General features: G+C 38.8%; 1 protein-coding gene across 1 annotated transcript in view; it reads right to left on the reverse strand.

The window, feature by feature from the left end:
• The window catches only part of LOC123538400 (uncharacterized), a 47,311-nt gene that overhangs the window by 17,360 nt on the left and 7,037 nt on the right, over positions 1–22,914 (reverse strand). The window contains exons 3-17 of the mRNA XM_053530578.1: positions 22,140–22,361; positions 21,405–21,510; positions 20,099–20,289; positions 18,435–18,629; positions 17,898–18,065; positions 17,099–17,449; positions 16,193–16,345; positions 12,451–12,682; positions 10,762–10,922; positions 10,082–10,183; positions 9,396–9,541; positions 2,173–2,322; positions 1,572–1,666; positions 853–1,109; positions 232–404 (exon numbers count right to left, since the gene is read on the reverse strand). Of these exons, the coding sequence (XP_053386553.1) occupies positions 232–404; positions 853–1,109; positions 1,572–1,666; positions 2,173–2,322; positions 9,396–9,541; positions 10,082–10,183; positions 10,762–10,922; positions 12,451–12,682; positions 16,193–16,345; positions 17,099–17,449; positions 17,898–18,065; positions 18,435–18,629; positions 20,099–20,289; positions 21,405–21,510; positions 22,140–22,361 (2,702 nt within the window). The remainder of the gene's footprint in view (positions 1–231; positions 405–852; positions 1,110–1,571; positions 1,667–2,172; positions 2,323–9,395; positions 9,542–10,081; positions 10,184–10,761; positions 10,923–12,450; positions 12,683–16,192; positions 16,346–17,098; positions 17,450–17,897; positions 18,066–18,434; positions 18,630–20,098; positions 20,290–21,404; positions 21,511–22,139; positions 22,362–22,914) is intronic.

Below are 22,914 nucleotides of genomic sequence, written 5' to 3' on the forward strand. Positions count from 1 at the left end.
TTCCTCTGACGTGTATATCTTGTTCATATTCTTGTTCGTGTTCTACAGAAAGAAAAACATGGCGACGTGTTAATTTATTTTTTTTGTCTTGGTCAGGAACCATATAGTATACTTGTTCAAACCTTCGCTGGTAGGACCTTGTTGTTCTACCTTATAATCTGAATCTTTGACCTTTTTAAACACTTAAGACTTGCACTTGTGCGCGTTAAATAACATAAAAGGTTCCTTTACCTCAAAAGGATAAAAGACAGCAGTTACATATTCATCTCCAAGGTTGACCACCTCTGTGTTGTTTTTAGTAAGTCTAGCGGCAGCAACTTTACTGTTCACCTTGAATCTACCGCTGATCACAGAGAATAAGTCTGTATTACCGTAGATGTGGAAAGTTAACCTTGATCTACCACCTGGAGAGAGCACAACATAAAAATAATGGTATTTAATGACCTGCTAAGTAAAACCTTTCAGCACACGAAATTTCCTAATATGCTATTGAATTGTGTTAACCTGCCTTATGCTTCGTCAAGTGCCTTGCTTCCAAAGGATCTTCCTGTAGATCTTGTTGCAATATACAAATTAATACTTACAAATCAGAACATAAAAAGATAGTTGATTATTGTTTGTTTCCTGTATATGAAGCACGTGCAATACAGAAAGGTCTATATCCATAACATGAAAATACGCCCAGAACTTTAACCAATCTTTACATTATTGTTAATACAAGATCAGAGCGCTAAGTAAACATAATTGAAAATCTTCGTAAAGAACTTTTTACGTAGAAAGATGAGTGAGCTGGTAATTTGAGACAAAGTAATCATATCACAAATGTCAACGGAACTTTTAGTTCCCTCATACCTTTCAGCAGAGTTTCTGTCAGATAAATCGCCGTGTCCGTACCGGTAATTTCAACTACTTCCGCATCCCGAACAGAACTTAGTGCATCCTTCTTTATTTCTTTAGCGCCGGTTTGGTTAAGACTTATACCAATGGTGACGTCATCACCTCCAGTTTGTTCCCAAACCTCGCTAGCAACGAGATCTTGAATAAACTGGACATAGTTTTTGCCAGCTAGTCCAAGCTCGTTGGTTAGATCGTCCACAGATTGAATAATTCTGAAATAAACAAGTTACTTATTTTTTTGAACATCAGTCCTAAATTAATTAAATTATTTACTAGATCTACTGAAAAAAACAAAACATCTTATTAAATGTACTGTTTTCAAATGGATTCAATACTAATTTTATCCACACACAGTGACATCATTTCTACTCGCGGGTGAATCATTTTCGTGGATTTCGAGGATGAGTCAGTCATCGAAATTAAATCCAAGTGAAGAAGTAAAATTCACATTCCTTTTATGTTCAAAAGTTGAAATCTACGAATTGGTTTTCCTATTAAATAACCGTTTTGGAAAGAAACACGAAATTTCATACCGACGAATGAAATGATTTCACAGTAAAAGGTAAATGTATATCAAAATCGTACATATTCTAATGTCCAGTAAACATAATCCTGAAATATGTGCAATCATTTAACTAAACATTTAAACAACTTTTTAAAGATAACAATATTACCTATTGGCCGCATTAGTTATTTTCTGGGCGGTATCGATGACGTCAGCTCCTGATCTCAGTACATTGTCTACTACTTTAAATACAGTAGCCATCACCTAAAAGGTAATGTTATAATACATGTTAATACAGTTCAAACTCGGTATCTCGAACTCCAAGGGATCGGGTGGTTTACTTCGAGATAACGGAAATTCGACTTAAAACCATATTTTGTGCCCGTGTTTTCGGGACGGGACTTGGAAATGTCTTCGAGATACCTGAAATTATGAGATAAGCAAGTTCCAGATAATGACTTTAACTGAACATTCAATCAGAGAAGCAATCTATTTTTTCATTACCTGTAACAACTGCACTAATAATAGGCAGTAGTATTGCTTGAGTTCCTACATAACTAGAATACAGCAGAACATACATACTATAATTGTTATTCAGAACCTATACGTCACATCAGCTATCTTGGAATAAAAGAGATCGAGTTTATACTATTCTATCAAGCAAGTTACCATTGACATGGAGCTGCCTGATGTAAAGTCTTCTATATTGTGAAATGACATTTTGTGGCAGTAATCATCAGAAAATCAACTGTATTAAACAATTTACTTACCTCAGGGGTATTAACAATATCGAATTGTAGATAATTATATAATATTTCTGCTGTATAGATGACATCGGCTTCTGTTAGGTTTAAACCCGGACGAGTCAGGTTGGCCGTGTCGTTTAGAACCGTCTCAAAATTGTCCTTCGTTATTTCGGTCTACAAGTACAGGTATAAATACAAAGAACTCGTCAAATTTCTGATAATGACCATAACATGCATATAGAAATATCTTCAGAAAAAAAGCGATCAAAATTTCAGTGTGGATAATCAGCATTACCCTTACGCTGTCTTTTGAATAAATGTTTGTTCTGGTTTTTGCCGGGTTTACAGTCACACCGACACGATCTGGGTCATAGGGCGGCTATTTCAGATTTTGACGGAAGAGAAAGACCAGAGATGCCTCTGCTGGCACAGTTTTAGGCATGGACAGGCACAGTTTTAGGCATGGGCAGGCACAGTTTTAGGCATGAGTAGGCACAGTTTTAGGCATGGACAGGCACAGTTTTAGGCATGGGCAGGCACAGTTTTAGGCATGGGCAGGCACAGTTTTAGGCATGGGCAGGCACAGTTTTAGGCATGAGTAGGCACAGTTTTAGGCATGGGCAGGCACAGTTTTAGGCATGGGCAGGCACAGTTTTAGGCATGGAAAGGCACAGTTTTAGGCATGGACAGGCACAGTTTTAGGCATCGGCAGGCACAGTTTTCAGGCAAGGGCAGGCACAGTTTTAGGCATGGGCAGGCACAGTTTTAGGCACGAGTAGGCATATTTTAGGCATGGGCAGGCACAGTTTTAGGCATGAGCAGGCACAGTTTTAGGCATGAGTAGGCACAGTTTTAGGCATGGGCAGGCACAGTTTTAGGCATGAGTAGGCACAGTTTTAGGCATGGGCAGGAACAGTTTTTAGGCATAGGCAGGCACAGTTTTACGGCATGGACAGGCACAGTTTTAGGCATGGGCAGGCACAGTTTTAGGCATGATTAGGCACACTTTCAGGCATGGGCAGGCACAGTTTTAGGCATGGGCAGGCACACTTTTAGGCATGAGTAGGCACAGGTTTTAGGCATGGGCAGGCACAGTTTTAGGCATGAGTAGGCACAGTTTTAGGCATGAGTAGGCACAGTTTCAGGCATAAGCAGACACAGTTTTAGGCATGGACAGGCACAGTTTTAGGCATGAGTAGGCACAGTTTTAGGCATGAGTAGGCACAGTTTTAGGCATGAGCTAGCACAGTTTTAGGCATGGACAGGCACAGTTTCAGGCATGGGCAGACACAGTTTTAGGCATGGACAGGCACAGTTTTAGGCATGAGTAAGCACAGTTTTAGGCATGGACAGGCACAGTTTTAGGCATGGGCAGGCACAGTTTTAGGCATGGACAGGCACAGTTTTTAGGCATGGGCAGGCACAGTTTTAGGTATGGACAGGCACAGTTTTAGGCATGGGCAGGCACAATTTTAGGCATGAACAGGCTCAGTTTTAGGCATGGGCAGGCACAGTTTTAGGCATGAGTAGACACAGTTTTAGGCATGGGCAGGCACAGTTTAAGGCATGGACAGGCACAGTTTTAGGCATGGAAGAGCACAGTTTAAGGCATGGACAGGCACAGTTTTAGGCATGGGCAGACACAGTTTTAGGCATGAGTAGACACAGTTTTAGGCATGGACAGGCACAGTTTTAGGCATGGGCAGGCACAGTTTCAGGCATAGGCAGGCACAGTTTTAAGGCATGGGCTAGCACAGTTTTAGGCATGGGCAGGCACAGTTTCCGGCATGGGCAAGCACAGTTTTAATGCATGGGCTAGCACAGTTTTAAGGCATGGGCAAGCACAGTTTTTAAGCATGGGCAAGCACAGTTTTTAGGCATGGGCAGGCACAGTTTTAGGCATGGGCAGGCACAATTTTAGGCATGAACAGGCACAGTTTTAGGCATGGGCAGGCACAGTTTTAGGCATGAGTAGGCACAGTTTTAGGCATGGGCAGGCACAGTTTAAGGCATGGGCAGGCACAGTTTTAGGCATGGACAGGCACAGTTTTAGGCATGGGCAGGCACAGTTTTTAGGTATGGACAGGCACAGTTTTAGGCATGAGCAAGCACAGTTTTAGGCATGGGCAGGCACAGTTTTAGGCATGGACAGGCACAGTTTTTAGGCATGGGCAGGCACAGTTTTAGGTATGGACAGGCACAGTTTTAGGCATGGGCAGGCACAATTTTAGGCATGAACAGGCACAGTTTTAGGCATGGGCAGGCACAGTTTTGGGCATGCGTAGACACAGTTTTAGGCATGGGCAGGCACAGTTTAAGGCATGGGCAGGCACAGTTTTAGGCATGGACAGGCACAGTTTTAGGCATGGGCAGGCACAGTTTTTAGGTATGGACAGGCACAGTTTTAGGCATGGGCAAGCACAGTTTTAGGCATGGGCAGGCACAGTTTTAGGCATGGGCAGGCACAGTTTTAGGCATGGACAGGCACAGTTTTTAGGCATGGGCAGGCACAGTTTTAGGTATGGACAGGTACAGTTTTAGGCATGGGCAAGCACAGTTTTTAGGCATGGGCAAGCACAGTTTTTAGGCATGGACAGACACAGTTTTAGGCATGGGCAGGCACAGTTTTTAGGTATGGACAGGCACAGTTTTATGCATGGGCAAGCACAGTTTTTAGGCATGGGCAAGCACAGTTTTAGGCATGGACAGACACAGTTTTAGGCATGGACAGGCACAGTTTTTAGGTATGGACAGGCACAGTTTTAGGCATGGGCAAGCACAGTTTTTAGGCATGGGCAGGCACAGTTTTTAGGCATGGGCAGGCACAGTTTTAGGTATGGACAGGTACAGTTTTAGGCATGGGCAAGCACAGTTTTTAGGCATGGGCAGGCACAGTTTTAGGCATGGACAGACACAGTTTTAGGTATGGACAGGCACAGTTTTATGCATGGGCAAGCACAGTTTTTAGGCATGGGCAAGCACAGTTTTAGGCATGGACAGACACAGTTTTAGGCATGGACAGGCACAGTTTTTAGGTATGGACAGGCACAGTTTTAGGCATGGGCAAGCACAGTTTTTAGGCATGGGCAGGCACAGTTTTTAGGCATGGGCAGGCACAGTTTTAGGCATGGGCAGGCACAGTTTTAGGCATGGGCAGGCACAGTTTTAGGCATGGGCAGGCACAGTTTTAGGCATGAGCAGGCACAGTTTTTAGGCATGGACAGGCACAGTTTTAGGCATGGACAGGCACAGTTTTAGGCATGAGTAGGCACAGTTTTAGGCATGAGCAGGCACAGTTTTAGGCATGAGTAGGCACAGTTTTAGGCATGGACAGGCACAGTTTAAGGCATGGGCAGACACAGTTTTAGGCATGAGTAGGTACAGTTTTAGGCATGGACAGGGACAGTTTTAGGCATGGGCAGGCACAGTTTCAGGCATAAGCTGGCACAGTTTTAAGACATGGGCAAGCACAGTTTTAAGGCATGGGCTAGCACAGTTTTAGGCATGGGCAGGCACAGTTTTAGGCATGGGCAGGCACAGTTTTAGGCATGAACAGGCACAGTTTTTAGGCATGGGCAGACACAGATTTTAGGTATGGGCCGACACAGTTACTGTTTTAGGTATGGACAGTGTTTTAAGGCACGGGTATGCACAGTTTTAAACAGGAGTAGGCACAGTTTTAGGCATGGGCTAGCACAGTTTTAGGCATGGACAGGCACAGTTTCAGGCATGGGCAGACACAGTTTAAGGCATGGACAGACACAGTTTTAGGCATGAGTAGGCACAGTTTTAGGCATGGACAGGCACAGTTTTAGGCATGGGCAGACACAGTTTTAGGCATGAGTAGGTACAGTTTTAGGCATGGACAGGCACAGTTTTAGGCATGGGCAGGCACAGTTTCAGGCATAAGCTGGCACAGTTTTAATACATGGGCTAGCACAGTTTTAGGCATGGGCAGGCATAGGCAGGCACAGTTTCAGGCATGGGCAAGCACAGTTTTAAGGCATGGGCTAGCACTGTTTTAGGCATGAACAGGCACAGTTTTTAGGCATGGGCAGACACAGTTTTTAGGTATGGGCAGACACAGTTACTGTTTTAGGCATGGACAGGCACAGTTTCAGGCATAAGCTGGCACAGTTTTAAGACATGGGCTAGCACAGTTTTAGGCATGGGCAGGCACAGTTTTAGGCATGAACAGGTACAGTTTTTAGGCATGAACAGGCACAGTTTTTAGGCATGGGCAGACACAGTTTTTAGGATGGGCATGCACAGTTTTAGGCATGGACAGGCACAGTTTCTAGGCATGGGGGGCGGGCACAGTTTTTGGGCATGGGCAGACACAATTTCTAGGCATGGGCGGACACAGTTTTAGGCATGGGCAGACACAGTTTCTAGGAATGGGCGGGCAAAGTTTTAGGCATGGGCAGACACAGTTTCTAGGCATGGGCGGGCACAGTCTTTAGGCATGGGCAGACACAGTTTCTAGGCATGGGCGGGCACAGTTTTTAGGCATGGGCAGGCACAGGTTTAGGTATGAGCATGCACAGTTTTAGGCATGGGCTGACACAGTTTCTAGGCATGGGCGGGCACAGTCTTTAGGCATGGGCAGACACAGTTTCTAGGCATGGGTGGGCACAGTTTTTAGGCATTGGCAGGCATAGGTTTAGGTATGAGCAGGCACAGTTTTTAGGCATGGGCAGGCATAGGTTTAGGTATGAGCAGGCACAGGTTTAGGTATGAGCAGGCACAGTTTTAGGCACGGACAGGCACAATTTGTAGGTACAGGCGAGCACAGTTTAAGGCATAGTCGTGCATATTGGTAGAAAATGTCAATAACAAGAGCTGTCTGATGACAGCGCGCTCGACTATTTGAAGAATTGATTTAAAAATGGGGTCAAAATATTTCCAAGGATATTCAGACAAAAGAAATAAATAGATTAGACAAACAATGTTCCTGTATTACTATGATTTCGACAAGTCTTGCACTAAATGGCAATATATGAGCCAATTTCAAAGTCCAAAAACGGCCATAATTCAGTCAAAATAGTTATGTACTCTTGCCTACAGATGGAAATCATAATGATAAACAAGTGTTCAAAGTTTAAAAGCCATATGTCAAATAGTTTTGACAAAACATGGACTTGTATGAAAACAGAACTAATTTCAAAGTCCAAAAAGGGCCATAATTCAGCCAAAATAGATGACAGAGTTATTTTCTCTTTCCTACAGATAGAGACTATTATACTAAACAAGTGATAAAAGTTTCAAAGCCATATGTCAAACACTTTACAAAAAAATATAAACTGGTACGAAAAACTTAACCAAGATTTCTAAGTCAAAAGGGGCCATAATTCAGCCAAAATCCCTGATGGAGTTATGTACTCCTGCCTATAACTGGACATGGTGATGGTTAACAGGTGTTGAAAGTTTCAAAGCTTTATCTCAAAAGACTTTGTCAAAATATGAACTGGTACGAAATATTAACCAAGATTTCTAAGTCGAAAGGGGCCATAATTCAGCCAAAATCCCTGATGGAGTTATGTACTCCTGCCTATAACTGGACACGGTGATGGTAAACAGGTGTTGAAAGTTTCAAAGCTTTATCTCAAAAGACTTTGTCAAAATATGAACTGGTACGAAATATTAACCAAGATTTCAAAGTCGAAAGGGGCCATAATTCAGCCAAAATCCCTGATGGAGTTATGTACTCTTGCCTATAACTGGCCATGATGATGGTAAACAAGTGTTGAAAGTTTCAAAGCTTTATCTCAAAAGACTTTGTCAAAATATGAACTGGTACGAAAAACTTAACCATGATTTCTAAGTCAAAAGGGGCCATAATTCAGCCAAAATGCTTGATGGAGTTATGTGCTCTTGCCTATAACTGGCCATGATGATGGTAAACAAGTGTTGAAAGTTTCAAAGCTTTATCTTAAAATACTTTGTCAAAATATGAACTGGTACGAAAAACTTAACCATGATTTCTAAGTCAAAAGGGGCCATAATTCAGCCAAAATCCTTGATGGAGTTACGTGCTCTTGCCTATAACTGGCCATGATGATGGTAAACAAGTGTTGAAAGTTTCAAAGCTTTATCTCAAAAGACTTTGTCAAAATGTGGACTGGTACGAAAAACTTAACCAAGGTGTGACGCCGACGCCGACGCCGACGCCGTGGTGAGTAGGATAGCTCTACTTATTCTTCGAATAGTCGAGCTAAAAAATGATTGGTAAGTTCTGTCAAAATAGTTTTTCCAAATGTTATAATTGCTAAGCGTAATGTTACCAATGACAACTAAAACTACATCAACAGCAGCAACAACAACACAAAGTTATATTCAGTTACGTGTTTGGGACGTTCATCTATGAAATTCAGATGCAAAATTTAAGAGTTGTCACTGTAAGAATATTTACAAAGATACCTTTTCTAAGACAGCCGTTGAGATTTTAATAAAAGTGTTATTTCGTATGGTATTTTGCGTCAATATGAATAGTCTCGTTAAAAAAAATCAATACACTAAATGGTACGCGTTTCAGATACAGAACATACGAAACGACCTAGGTTTTGGGGAAAAAATGAACAAGGTCTGGCATCATGATGGTAGATCTAGCAGATATACCTTTTCAAATGACGATTTACATATATATAACTGGCAACTTATAACCAAACCCTGTTCAAATAAATAACGCAGTGATTTACATTGGTTTAGTGTCACACCCATAAAATGTAGGTCACATGGAGATTGTTCCTGCTTTTGACGGCGGAGGAAGACCCCAGGTGCCACTCCAGACAGTGTTTCAGGTATTGTTGGGCACATTGGTGGAACCACCGACCTCCCGTAAGCCAAATAAAGATTCTTTCCATCACACATTTAAAATTACATATATAGCAACAACAGAAGAAAATATTTTATCAGTTAACTTAAAACTCTTAGTCTGCTAGCGGGAAGTGATTCTCCCTTTGCAACCAGTGCAGACCAAGATCAGCCTGCACATCCGTGCAGTCTGATCATGGTCTGCACTGCAGTAACTTTTTGGTATGCGCTCCTTTTAGTAATTAATGGTACTGTCCAAATTGAAAGATGGACAAAATCATTATAGAAAGTTAGCAGGGTAAGGGTTGATTTCACAACCTCGTGAAAAATTCTTGTCTTATGTTGCGGGTGTCAGGAATAACACAAAAAAATGCGACCAAGGGAGATAATATGTGCAACGTGAAAAGCATCAGTATTGTCAATCATAGAGTTACCTCAGACAGGTTTTTCAAATTAGCGGTGCTTTCTGATTTGTTGTAAACAGGAGGGCTACCACAATTTTCGGCCAATGAAATATCCCGTAACGCTGTACCGTCATCATATCCTCCTCTGCACGTGGAAGTTGCCAACGCTTTGTTATCTTTAATCATATGAAGGCATAGATGCAATAATATCAGTTTCTTATTAATTCTTTATGCATGGTCTTGGTTTTAAGTATCGCTAATGCAATTTATGTGACATGCTGACTCCTAAGCTAAGAAAGTGCACTACTGGTGCGCACCTCTAGGTGTTTTCATAACACTGACTAGTCTGTGTTCAGACCCTGTGTTTTGTTCACAAGTGAGAACTCCCGAGGCTTTTCAATTTTTGTATAACTATGTCCCTTTTCTTCTCAAAAACGCATCTTTCACAGCAGAAACCAAGTCCCCTTACTAACATAACTTTCTCGGAGACAATATAGCATCTTTCCGGACTGACACAAGTTTCCTCTACAAACAACTACCCAACAGACATTATTTTGCTGACTGTATAGCAACATTCATTGCTGAAACTAGTTTTCCCTACAATAATATATTATAACTTTTTATAAGACAGTTTTTACCAACCTGGTTAGCATCGATCCCAGCTGGAAGAAAATTTCCCAACAATAAAAACTTTCTATGACACAACTTATACTAACGTGGATAACACCTTTCCCAACTGAAACCAGTTTCGCCGATTCTGATTGGATTAAATGTCAAATTCTTCCCATCTTTAACCGTCTGTGTAAACGGACACATAACTAAAAGGAAAAAAACGAAAGATTTAAATATATGCATTTATCATATTTTTGTCTTAGAATGTCTGCAAACTTAAATAATGCCTGCAAAAGTATTATCAAAAGGTCCTATGGGATATCAAACAGACAATTAAGGTATATCAATTCGATATTTTAATACAATTTGTTTAGAAAAAATCTAATTCCCTTTCCTAAAGACACCGATTTAAGGTCCGCGGTAATGTTCGTCCAGTCTAAGAAGGGGTCTTCAACTGATGAAGTCAGTAAAGTTAAAAAAAATTAATTGTAGTTTGTTTGCTTGTACGCATATTTATAGTCACAAGAATCTTATCTAGTCTTATTTTATCTCTAAGTTGGAGGAGCAGGGACTCGAACTCATGACCCCTGGTTTCGTAGTCAGGGTTTTACCACTGGACCGCCACGTCCGTTCTTGTCTGATTTTACTTCGTACACAGAACGCATACTATTTCCAGAGCAGAACTATTTCCAGAGCGGAATCTTTGAAGAATACAAGTTGTCAGGTCGATTGATTTAGACTTTGTCATTTAAAAAGGTTAAAGTTCTGACAAAAAAAGTCTTACCGGTGCTTTTAACTTTTAATGTTCTCAGATTGAAGTAATCACTCGGTAGATTCAATCTGAAATGCTCCTTTACAGCGTCGTATACAAATTGCTCGGTAGCCGCTGATTGCTGACGACTTGCCGACGGAGCAACGAATACCCGGAACTTGACCGTGTTACCCCTGCAAGAAATAAAAAAACTATTTTAAGACAAACAGTTTTTTTTACAATACAACTTACTGCAACAGGCCAAAAGGAAGGGTTCAGGAGATAAACAACACTAAAATTTAAAAAATAAAGAACAAAAAAAAACAAACAAACAAAAGACAAGAGATAATGCATCATTCAGAGTTCAAACAGGTGCAACAAGAAACATTTCTGCTAAACGACAAAACTGACCTGCAGATTCATAGAAGTTTTTCAACGTTTTCCTTATAGGGAAAACCGGACCCTTTGGCGGATATGTTTATTTGTCGATCAAGCAGGACTGCTTTTTACAATTTTAGCAGCGTTTCACCCAAGGGATATTTCTGTGAAATTATCTTTAAAATAAATCAGCGGTTTAGAAGACTTTCTGTTTATTTTTTTTTCTATTTTTAGGAAATTGGATTATTATCAACACACTTCGTAGACAGACAACCAAGGAAAATTTCTGCGTTATCAATTCAAACTAACATTTTTTGCAGAAGAAGAATTTTTAAAGTCCCCACTATAAAAATATAAAGAAATTTACCATTCCCCATTGCGGCAATGTTTTTTGATGAATCGGAAAAAATGAACAATCCTGGAGATGGTCAGTCATGGAATATTTGCGTGAAATTATTTCAAAACTGGACCAAAACTTTAGGAGACGTTACGTTTTAGACCAATCAAGACAGTTTGACCATTCGTAGTGAAGGGCGCGTAAAGATTACTGGTGAAAAAAATATTTTAAAATTTGAGTCTTCAAGTTCCCACTATTTACATACAGGTAAAAACTGATCACACACATTGGCCGCCATACTTTTATGAACCTGAACAATCTCAGTGGATGGCAATTCATCATGCAAGGAACAATTGTGAGAAATTATTTCAAAATCAAGCAAGTTTCCACTATATACATGTCGGAACATGCCGACAATAAAATTAAATATGCACCGCCTGGCTTTGCAAAGATCACTTTTTTTGAAATTTGGTGCAAATCTGCCTGGTGTTGTCGGAATAGCTGCTTTGACTAACTCCGTGCAAAAAGATCGGAAGACAGACGGATGGAACTAAATTAAAATGTCTCTCCCAGATAATTTTATTACAGGCTAGTTAAAATAAAAGGTCAGATTATTTCGACTGAGCCGAGCACAGTATGTAGCAATTAATTTTGTTTATAAGGCTGTTTCTTTATCATTGATACACATATGCTATTCTCATAATAAATGTTACTGATTTCGTTTTTGGTAAAAATAGACACCCTTTCTTCTTCCTTTGCTATATTCATTTGGTATACAAACGCGCAACAGTCTGCACATTTAACAATATGGCATTGTCTCAGTAAGCGTCACATACTGCATGAAAAAAATCTTTTCACCTTACCAAGTTTGTCTCTCAATCACTTTCAACTTTTAAGTTATAGCGGAAAATGTCGAACCTTTATTTCCCCTTTGATCACATTGAGATGTTACATTTAACCCATAGCATAGAATGAAATTCACGAGTAACAAAAACTATGGAACTTACTCAAAAGATTCGATCTTTGCACTGTAGTTAGCGACAAGATTACCAAGAACAACTGGAGAACGATTTAATACGGAACTGAGTCCCATCTCCCGAATACTTCCTATGTAACTGTCGTCATGTAACAGATTGAAAGCATTGATATCTTCTGTTGAAACGAATGGCTCTGTCGAAGAAGGACCGACAACATAGTCCAAAAAGTCGCAGTACGCCACATAGATGTAAAGATCTTTCTCTAGAAAAAAGGAAAGAAAAAATGAAAATCAGTATGGCGTCAAAGGAAGTGCCAAAATGCGAGGACTGTCAAAAGACAATATGCTTTGTATACCAGTCTGAAGAAAATACTATATTGTTACTTCTTACATGTTGCTCCATTCACATTTACTGGACCTCAATAAAAACTAAAGAACATTGTACTAAAAGGTACAAAGATGTCGTTTTAAACCCATTCATGAGGGTATAACAGTTATTTTCATTTCACTACCTTTGTACGGAAGCAGCTAAGAGTACATGCAAATACTCACACTAAATATCACCTCGTTCTGACTCACATTAAATAATATCTATGGTGGCTGATTTCTGCCATGTCATGTTGGCGAGGCAAAAACACGACAACATGGAAACTCGACATATTTTACACGAAAACACGACCTTTAGAGGGTGCCTACACGATATATTTATCTGTCGACTTTTCGTGTTGGCGGGTATGGATATGTCGTGTCGGCACCCTTTATTTGTCGTGCTGTCGTGTTGTCTTGACTTCGGCCCGCCGACATGAAAAAACGACATATCATCTTATTTGTCTAGTTTTCAAGTTTTCGTTAAGGCGTCTTCCGTTAGACATGCGCACAACAATTACATGTTTGCAAGACTCGCAAAGAGATGTGGACTGATAGTCAATATAGCTCACAGTAAGACAATGGCCCACCTAGCGCCCACTTTTTGCGTAGTTAACGGCAAATGACCAGAGTATACGGTGATAATGACACAATATCTCCCGTTACAGCTCTTTTTCTTTCAGTAATAGGGATGGGATCCTCTAGCTCTGTGGGCTGTTCAAAATATACCAACCGCCAATTAGATTTGTAAACCTAATTTTCAAAATGTGAACATATTTACATATCTATCATCATGATCGGGACTTTTTATCTAAATATTTTTGTAAAACATTTCACATGCTAAATACGTTTGTTAGGTTAGTATGAATATGAGGTAATGCAAAAGGATTGTTTCATGAAGGAGATAGATCTACTTTTTGTACTGATTTGTTAGGCAATGACTGATTTTTGAACCTCGCTTTTAGATTATGTTGGCACTGTCACAAAACCTGATACCATTATTGATGATTAAGTGTATCTATAATCTTTGCAACCATATTTCGATTCTGGTGATACTTTCCCTTAGAAATGGTCTGTGACTGTGTAAGACAGCCGTTTAATTATTTCTAAAATATCAAATATATGGATTTATTTCTCATTAAAACCTCGAATTCAGGAAATATTTAAGCATTTAAAAGACAATTTGTTTCATCTTTCAAGCGCGGTATAGAACTCCTGTCATATTCCCCTTTAAAGCTAGAAATAGGCTTTCGAAAGGTATCAATAATATAGTCTTAAATATACCTAAAGGCAAGAAATCATATGTTCAGACTAATAGTGGACAAGGCTTAAACTGAAATATTGTTTTAAGACATTTGCAGGGCGAAAACACGAAAATTCAACAAATGAGGTATTTGTCGTGTTTTCGTGCCGGTGGGGCGAAATCACGAGAACACGACAGCACAGCAAATAAAGGGTATCTACATTACATATTTATACTCGCCAACACGAAAACTCGACAGATAAATCTGTCGTATCGGCGCCGTCTAAACGTCGAGTTTTCTCGTAGAATGTGTCGTGTCTTTCGTTATTATGTTCCGCAAAGCCACCATAGAACTCACATCATTTTTTTAAGTAATTAAAGAGCAGTGACTCTGATTTTATTACGCAGATTCCGACTGCATTGGCTTGAAATTATTTGCCAGTTAATACAAAGATTATCATTTCATAAAAACTCAAGATTATAAACTATGACATAGATATAGTAAAAATCATTTCTAACCAATCTGGTTTATAATATACGATGTTCACTATTTGCAGCAAAGTAGCTAGAAGAGAATAAAAATCACTCACACCCAAAATGAATTCAGTACAACTAGCTATATCAAAGATACGAAGGCGGACGGACGGTCAGGCGGACGGACAGTCAGACGGACGGCAGACAACATCAAAAATATACCATTCCGACTTTCTCAAGTAAAAACAGATCCTACTGGTAATCTAAGCTTCCGTGACATCCATGTAAAATTCTAGTCTTTCGAAAATTCGGTGAAAATATCTGTACCACAATTGAATATGTTCATCGGAGAACAAAACCATACCTTTAATTAAATTGTAATTGAACTAATTCATATCTTGCTTACATTGTTCCTTATAAAATGGAGAAATTTTCAATAGCCACAGTTCACAATATGTCCGTTTTTGAAAGTATAGTAACCATGTTTTAACAGCCATGTCAATGCTCAATAAAAGTGTATAAAAAGAATACATTGGGTCAGTTGGATGCAAGAAAAATAAGTCACTTATCAATTAGCTGATACACGTGACCGCTAGTGACTAACCTATAACGTGGAAAGTTTCAAGGGTGAATTAAATATTTGCAGATATGTCATAATCAATATGCCGCCAAATATTAAACACATAGTTGACATCCGATTTCAGTAAGCAATATTTCAGTGAATCAATGTCAAATGGTCTAAAGAGCAAAAACAAATGAAAACAAGAGCTGTCCGTAAGACAGCGCGCTCGACTTTTCTCAGTGCTTGATTCTGAATTAGAGCTTTGCCAGTTGAAAACAATCCAAGTTAAAAAGGGGCATAATTCTGTCAAACTTCAAATAAGAGTAATGTAAATTGTGTTTCCTGGTGTAGACTGTGATAGCAAATATCTATTTTAAGTTTCAAGTCAAAAGCTTTAATAGTAACAGAGATAATTGACTTTATCAAAAACTTTAACAAAAAATTCTATGTTAAAAAGGGGCATAATTCTGTCAAAATTCAAACAGAGTTATGGGGATTGTTTCTCCTGGTGTAGACTTTGATAGTAAATAACTATTTTAAGTTTCAAGTCAATAGCTTTGATAGTAACAGAGATTTTTGACTTTATCAGAAACTTTAACCAACGGCGATGCCGACGCCGAAGCCGACGCCGGGGCGAGTGCAATAGCTCTACTTTTTCTTCGAAAAGGCGAGCTAACAATGTATGTGATCCGAGTTTAGTAAGTTTCATTAGAAATGTTACTAGTGATCGGCCAAACAAAGCTGATAGATGCCCTCTGATGAATATTAAATAATATTAAATAAACACAATGGAACTCGGTTCGCTCGAACTCTACGGGACTGGCAAACTTGTTCGAGTAATCAGTAGTTCGAGCCACCGAACAATTTACATTAAACAGGGATTTTGCCGGGAACTGAAGATGAGTTCTAGTAAAGGGTGGTGTTCGAATTATCGAGTTCGAGTGAAAGAAATTTGACAATAACCATTTTCTTGGAAACTACGAACTTTCAAATCACTTAGGGTCACATTACACATACTTAAGTTCAAAAGAAAAGTGGGATCGATTATAAAAGTCAGAGAAACTTTTTTACTTAATTAAATCTAAAAAATGAGTGGTAAAGCATTGTGTTTGACGGTTGTCTACTTACCGGAATATCGAACCAGCTGCGGTTTTCTTTCTAAATATCTTGGAGGATTCGTGTTGTAAATTCCGAATGTGTAGTATCCAGTAGTCTCCCGGACGTTGTAATAATTTATGAATCGGAATACTTCACCTTCATCAAACGGATTTGGAGTAGTGCCTAGAATAAAGGAAATGGATATCTTACCGAATTGAAATAGCTATGTTGGCTAACATGGTCCAGAGTCAATAATCTTTAATTCTGAAACTTAGACTTAAGAACTTCAACCATTCACTTTACCATAATTTTGTTTGTCTTAGTCAAAAATGCTAATGAATACGGGCCCTGATATTTATTATACATCGGTTTCGAACTATTTCAGCTCTTCAAACAGACGTTTAGAATTGCTATTTGTAGCGTTAATAAGTGTTTATGACCATTCTTTATAAATCAGACAGGGAATTTCACATAAAGTGATGTTTATACTGTAACCGATGCACTTTACTTTAGAATTTAATTTATTCTGGTTTTTGCTTAACTTAAACATGAGCTCCGCCTAACGAGGCATAATACGCCCTTTCATAGGCAGAACAGGACAGAGCGGTAAAAGCCAGAGATGTCAACAATTACTAGGACAAGGAAATTATGAAAAATACAAAAAAAAACAGCAACTGAAACAGAAACTCTTGGCTGTGTGTTGGGGAGGAGTGGGATGCGGGGAGAGGAAAGGCGCGGGGAGGGTACTAAGAAATAATTGTACTGAATGAGACAAATTACTTAGAAGAGGAGGGGGAGATGCCTCAACATAAAGGAGTACGGAGGGTTATTCAAAACCAGCACCTGTCATTTATAAAATATATATTTTCATCAAACTTTAGAAAATATTTTATTTAACTGATGAAAAAGATAAAGATAAATGCCAAAAGTGCTCACCAAACTCATCAGCCTGACGTTTATGTATCTCGGAACCATAAGCATAATTACCGTCGACGCCACGCCGACGCCGCAGTGGGCTCTGGTTGAAAGGAAGAGTTAGATTCACATAATATGGTGTCGAAACTCTAGACGATTCTTGAACCCTCCACGAAAGTGTATTGTCGAAATTCCACTGGTAATACGAATTTGATGAATTAAGAATGAATGATGGCGTTCGTACGAAGATGACCTCGTTTTCTTGAAGATTTCGATCGAGGACACCGTAGACCGGAAGTGGTTCGAATGCGTCATATTCCAATAATTTCTTTTGATCAAAGTAATCACTTTCAGTCTCTATATATCCAAAACCTGTAGTAAAAAGACGTGATAGACGATATTCAAATTCTTTGAGAGGGAATCACTTCGTGTATGTACACAAATTAACATACATTAAAAGAAATAAGTTCGTTATGTTACTCGTACTCACTGTGTCTCGATAGGGAAACAGAGGCTGATAACTTGTTTATTCCTAGCCTATCTTTATTATTAGTTTTTGTTTTAAAAAGTCTCCAAGAAATTTAGTTTTTAATGCAAATTGATTCAATTTTAACAGGCCTGTAACACCTTCCGCCATTAAGGAGACTGTGTCTCGAACTGCAATTTTATAACGAGATTGAAAAGACATCATAAACTAATATTTTTCAAGGAAGACATTTTTTAAATATGTAAACTTCATTCCATGTTTAAGAACGCATGAATATGTATACATCGGCATATTTCGACATTTCCCGGACATAAAAATGACCCTTATACTCACCGGCGTACTTTGTCGACTTCACACACATAAACAATAAAGATGCAAGACAATCTGTGTCCGTGACTGCGGACCCGCTTCTTTCAGACGGTGATGTATCTAACGCACTACACGCTTTTGTTGAATTCGTATCCATTACCCAAATACTGCCTACGTTAGTCAGCTCAAAATCTAAAATAAATCAGTCCTGAGCTAAGTATACTATGACCAGAAGATGTTTTGCAATATTTAATAAATGCATAATTAAAATTTACAATAGTGAAATACCTTTATCTCCATAAAAGTGTAAGACAAGCAAAACCGATCTGAACGCTTTCCTTGGTACATAAATATTTCTTATGCACGCACATATATATATATATATCACTAAATGAATACAGAGTAACACCCTTCAAACACAAAATTCCTCAATACAATTTTAAAAACGGTATAAAAATTTATCTTTCTGTATCATTTAAAAAGACGAATATGCCTACTGTTAAATACCGTTTTCATGACAATTTTAATATCAAAGCTTATGGTATTAAAAAGTTCACGTACATTTATCGTTCTCCAGATAAAACATATACACAATCTCCGCGAAGGTTAAATCAAACAGGGAGTTAGAGGGCGCCAGGCTACTATCTTCCTCCTGACATCTGGCTTTGGCCTTGTCGTAGGTAACTGGTTCCTTGTATATCCGGTAACAGTGTGGTATATACTGGTTCCCAAGCCAATTTTCAGGACAAAATGCAGCTGAATAAAATGGCAAAAGTCACAATAATTCTACAGAATCAATGTAGCATATTTTCAAAAAGATATTAAGCTTAAAAAGGCAATCGACTTACGCAGGGTTGCCAACTACTGTTGTTTTTTTTTTCATGGGAAAAAACTGTTTAGATAACGTTCACTCTTTCGCAGTTGGGCGAAATGTTTGAGAAACAAGTACTGAGGACTGATGGCAGACGCTTTGTGCGGTGGAAAACAATTCATTTTGAAGTTTTCGACGCACTTTATCTTACGAAAATCCGTCAAGTAATGAGGAAAACATCCGTCAAGTAAATTAAATGAGGAAAGCGTAGGCAAAAATTCACCCAAATCAGGACGTTTTTTCTGTGTGTACGGTATCCAAAAGTCACGTGGGTTGGCTACCCTGTTACTATACTTTAAACAAAAAAGGGAGCTAACTATGACCGGAAATTCTCAAATACTATAGACTGGGTAATGTTCGCGCAAGTTTTATTTGGCGAATTCACGTTTAGCAGCCTTTATTCGCGTTGTTGAGAATTCGCGGAACGTGAGCGTTTGTTATAAGACATGATGCTGACGAATCTTCATGAATATTTTGAATTCACAAGTGGCATTATTCGCGAATTTTAGCCAAAATAAAACCACCACTAATACCACCCAATAAACAATAAATTTTGTTCAGTCATTTATACCTAAACTACTCGTATCAGACTTCTTAACAGTAAATCTGAATTTCTAAATTAAGATAATGGACCTTTTAAAACATTCGGCAATTTCGGGAAAAACTCTTTTTCATACGAAACATTCCATATAGTAGGTACACCCCACTAAAATATACAGACTAAAAATTAGGGTTAGGTTTAAGGCTAGATTCGAAAATTTAATTGTGTTATACCTACTCTTCGGCCGCAGTGCGTCGGTAACTGTATGGAAAAGAGACGCACCCGGTATTTTCCGTGTGATTACATATTATCTTTAGACAATTCGGTAGTTTTCCGACGTACAAGAGCTGAACGTGCACATAACTTTAAATGGAAATCTAAACCTGCCAAAATCGCATACGGAGAAAACGTTTTAATTTGCCGATCGTCATTAAGGGTCCGTTACCTTAACCCTTATCCCGCCACATTTCTATAATGAACTTGTCCATCTTTTAAGTTGGACAGTACCATTAACTGTTAAAAGGGGTGCTTACCAAAAATGATACTGACTGAATGGCGAACAGTGCAGATCATGATCAGACTGCACGGATGTGCAGGCTGATCATGATCTACACTGGTCGCAAAGGCAGAATCAATCGTGTCCAGCATGATAAGGGTTAAGACTAAGACAAAAATTATATTAGAAATTATTATAAGCAGCATAATGATTGTAGTCTTCCCCTGATACATTTAAAGACAAAATATTATATAGAATCTACATAGTATACATGTATCGAAGACATCGTACTTTCTTAATTAAAACAAACGTATCACCTGTTTTTACGATCCGCCTTGTCGGTTCCTTTCGACATACAAATGGTAGTTCGGTAGAGCAGCGTGTAAGGTTGACTGAAACCTTGTTATAATCATAGGTCACTCCACCGTCCGTCTGCCTCTTGGTCACTGTTGCTTTCCCGCACTTTCCCGCCATTGGATCGGGTTGACCATTACTCCATCTCCAAAATCTGACAGAAAATATAATTCCTTTTAATTTCAGCCTGGAATAACTTGACATTGCCTCTTTAGATAATGTCACCACCCACCACCACATTACACTCTCCTCACCTGCATAAAGTAGATCCAAGTTACACATTTTATTCTAGACTTTAAACAGAAAAACGTTCTTACAAAGTCTCATGAATATCAGGTAGAGAACGTGGCCTTTTTGGTATAAACAAGGTCATTTCATGATTTGATCTAGAGACCTAGTGTTTAACCTAAATAATTCAGTATCAAACTTGACCTAGATTTCATAGAAGCAAACATTCTGACAAAGATTTATGGTGATTTAATAGAAAATGTGGCCTCCAGAGTGGTAATAATGTTGGGATTTTTATCTACGGTTTAACCTAGAGATCTAGCTTTTGACCTCAGATACCCAAATATGTAAAATTGAGACAAACATTTTGACAAAGACTGATATCAATAAAGTAGAAATTCTGGCATTAACAGGGGAATTTTTTTTATCTCAAATAACCAACTCTTGAACTTGACCTAGATCTTATTGAGTCAAATATCCTGACAAAGTTGCATGAAGACCAGATAAAATATGTGGCCTCTAAAGTATTCACAAGGTTTTCTCACTAATTTACCTAGTGGCCTAGTTTTTTTAACCCTAAATGACCCAGTAAACAACTCCTCCGCGATTGTACTGAGGACAACATTCTGACCAAGTATCATTAACATTAGGCCACAATTGTTACCTCTAGATGGTTAACAGTAAAAATGGTTTTAAATGTTTGGTTTTTAATGAATGCGCTATCTGTGTCATCTATTATTAGAAACTGCGTCATAATATTCATTAAGTGAATTCCCATGCTTTTACAGCTGCATAACATACATTCTGCAATTACTTAAACGTGATGCTCAAGGAGGACCTGATTTTACCTAAACGGGGAAATTTCTATGTCAAAGTTCACAGAGAAATTGCGAAGCCGTGGCGATCAAGTACTGATTAGAGGTATTTTGTTCTAATGTTTCTGTAAATTTGACTTCATGATATAGGTAACAGAATACCATCCCATATTTCGTCTCAAAACCAGATTTAACAAAATGAGAGCACTGCAGCGCAAGTACTCACCGGCTGCCAAAAAATTTCGATTTTTCTACGAGCTTTGGTCCATAATCATCCCACATCAGTCTTCCGTTATCTATGTGCATACCGGACCAAAATTCTTCTATGGAATCTGTTCAAATAAAAAAACACATGTCTAAGTATAGTCATCACGGAGATCTGTTGCTACGATTTTCCTATGTATCTTTAAAATGAGCGTACATTACCTTTATTTATGTTTGACTCTGTTGTTATTCGGATCACGCTGAGTTTTACGTTATGTTTTATAGCTGTTTTTTACATTACACAAATAAGGTCATAGTATTTTGATGCGCAAGGGAGCTACATGTAGGGGACTCCGTGGCCAAGTGGTTAAGGTCGCAGACTTCAAGTCACTTATCCGTCACCGATGTGGGTTGGGGCCTCACTCGGGGCATTGAATTCTTCATATGAGGAAGCCATCCAGCTGGCTTGCGGAAAGTCGATGGTTCCACCAAGGCGCCCACCTGTGATGAAATAATGCACAGAGGGCAACTGGGATCTTCCTCCGCCATCAAAAGCTGGGAAGTCGCCATATGACCTATAACTGTGTCGATATGACGTTAAAAACGAGGGACTACATGTTTCAGTTGGCATATGAAAGGTTGATAGTTCTGTCCAGTTGCGAACTAGATACATCATTTTTCCCATATAGAATAAAAAACTAATTAAATCTATTGTCATGGAAATGGTTATAACTGCTCTCAATAATTTTATCCTTACAAGTTCCAACTATTTCTTCTCCTAAAGATATTGTCCTGTCTTCTCTGGGTTCGAAGTAGCTCAATTCTCCGTAATTGTCCAAGACCAGGAGATTTCCTAATCTTTCTTCACAGTATTTCATGGCGACCTTCCATTCTGCTGGTTCCTTCCTCACAAGTACACAGACACCGCTACTATAATAATCTTCAAATCGTATCCAGCCGTCATCGCAGATATCCTGAGCTAAATATAAACCATATAATTCATTTTGAAAATTGAAATAATCATCAAACAGAATTTTGATATGTGAAAAGCCGAAAATCTTGTTTATGTAGAAAAAACCTCTTAAATCCGCTTATGGCGACATTTACATAGTTGATCGTTGTTAATTGCTATAGTTTCGTTATAAGTTTAAGATATTAAGCATGATAATTTCTTTCGTTCTAGTTGGAAAAGCAGAAAAGTCACTTTTAACAAAAAAGCATTTTAAACAGACATTAATTCGGTCACAAAAATATGCCTCCGTGACGTAGTCGAAAATAGTAAATAAATAAATCCCTTTTTCAATTTAGCGCATTTATACGTAGACTTGGGCTCAAGAGGAGATTGATTAATTACCGGAAAGACTTAACAAGATACAATGAAATTGAGAAGCACACAATAAAACTTAAACCATCACTTCTACAATATTTGACCACAGTGACCTTGACCTTTGAGGTACTTGACCCTAAACCAAAAGGTATCTGCCTCTTACTAAGATAAATCCTTATGTGGAGTTTGTCGATTATAGGCCGAG

Source organism: Mercenaria mercenaria, chromosome 18, assembly GCF_021730395.1.
Source record: "Mercenaria mercenaria strain notata chromosome 18, MADL_Memer_1, whole genome shotgun sequence".
Taxonomy (NCBI): Eukaryota; Metazoa; Mollusca; class Bivalvia; order Venerida; family Veneridae; genus Mercenaria; species Mercenaria mercenaria.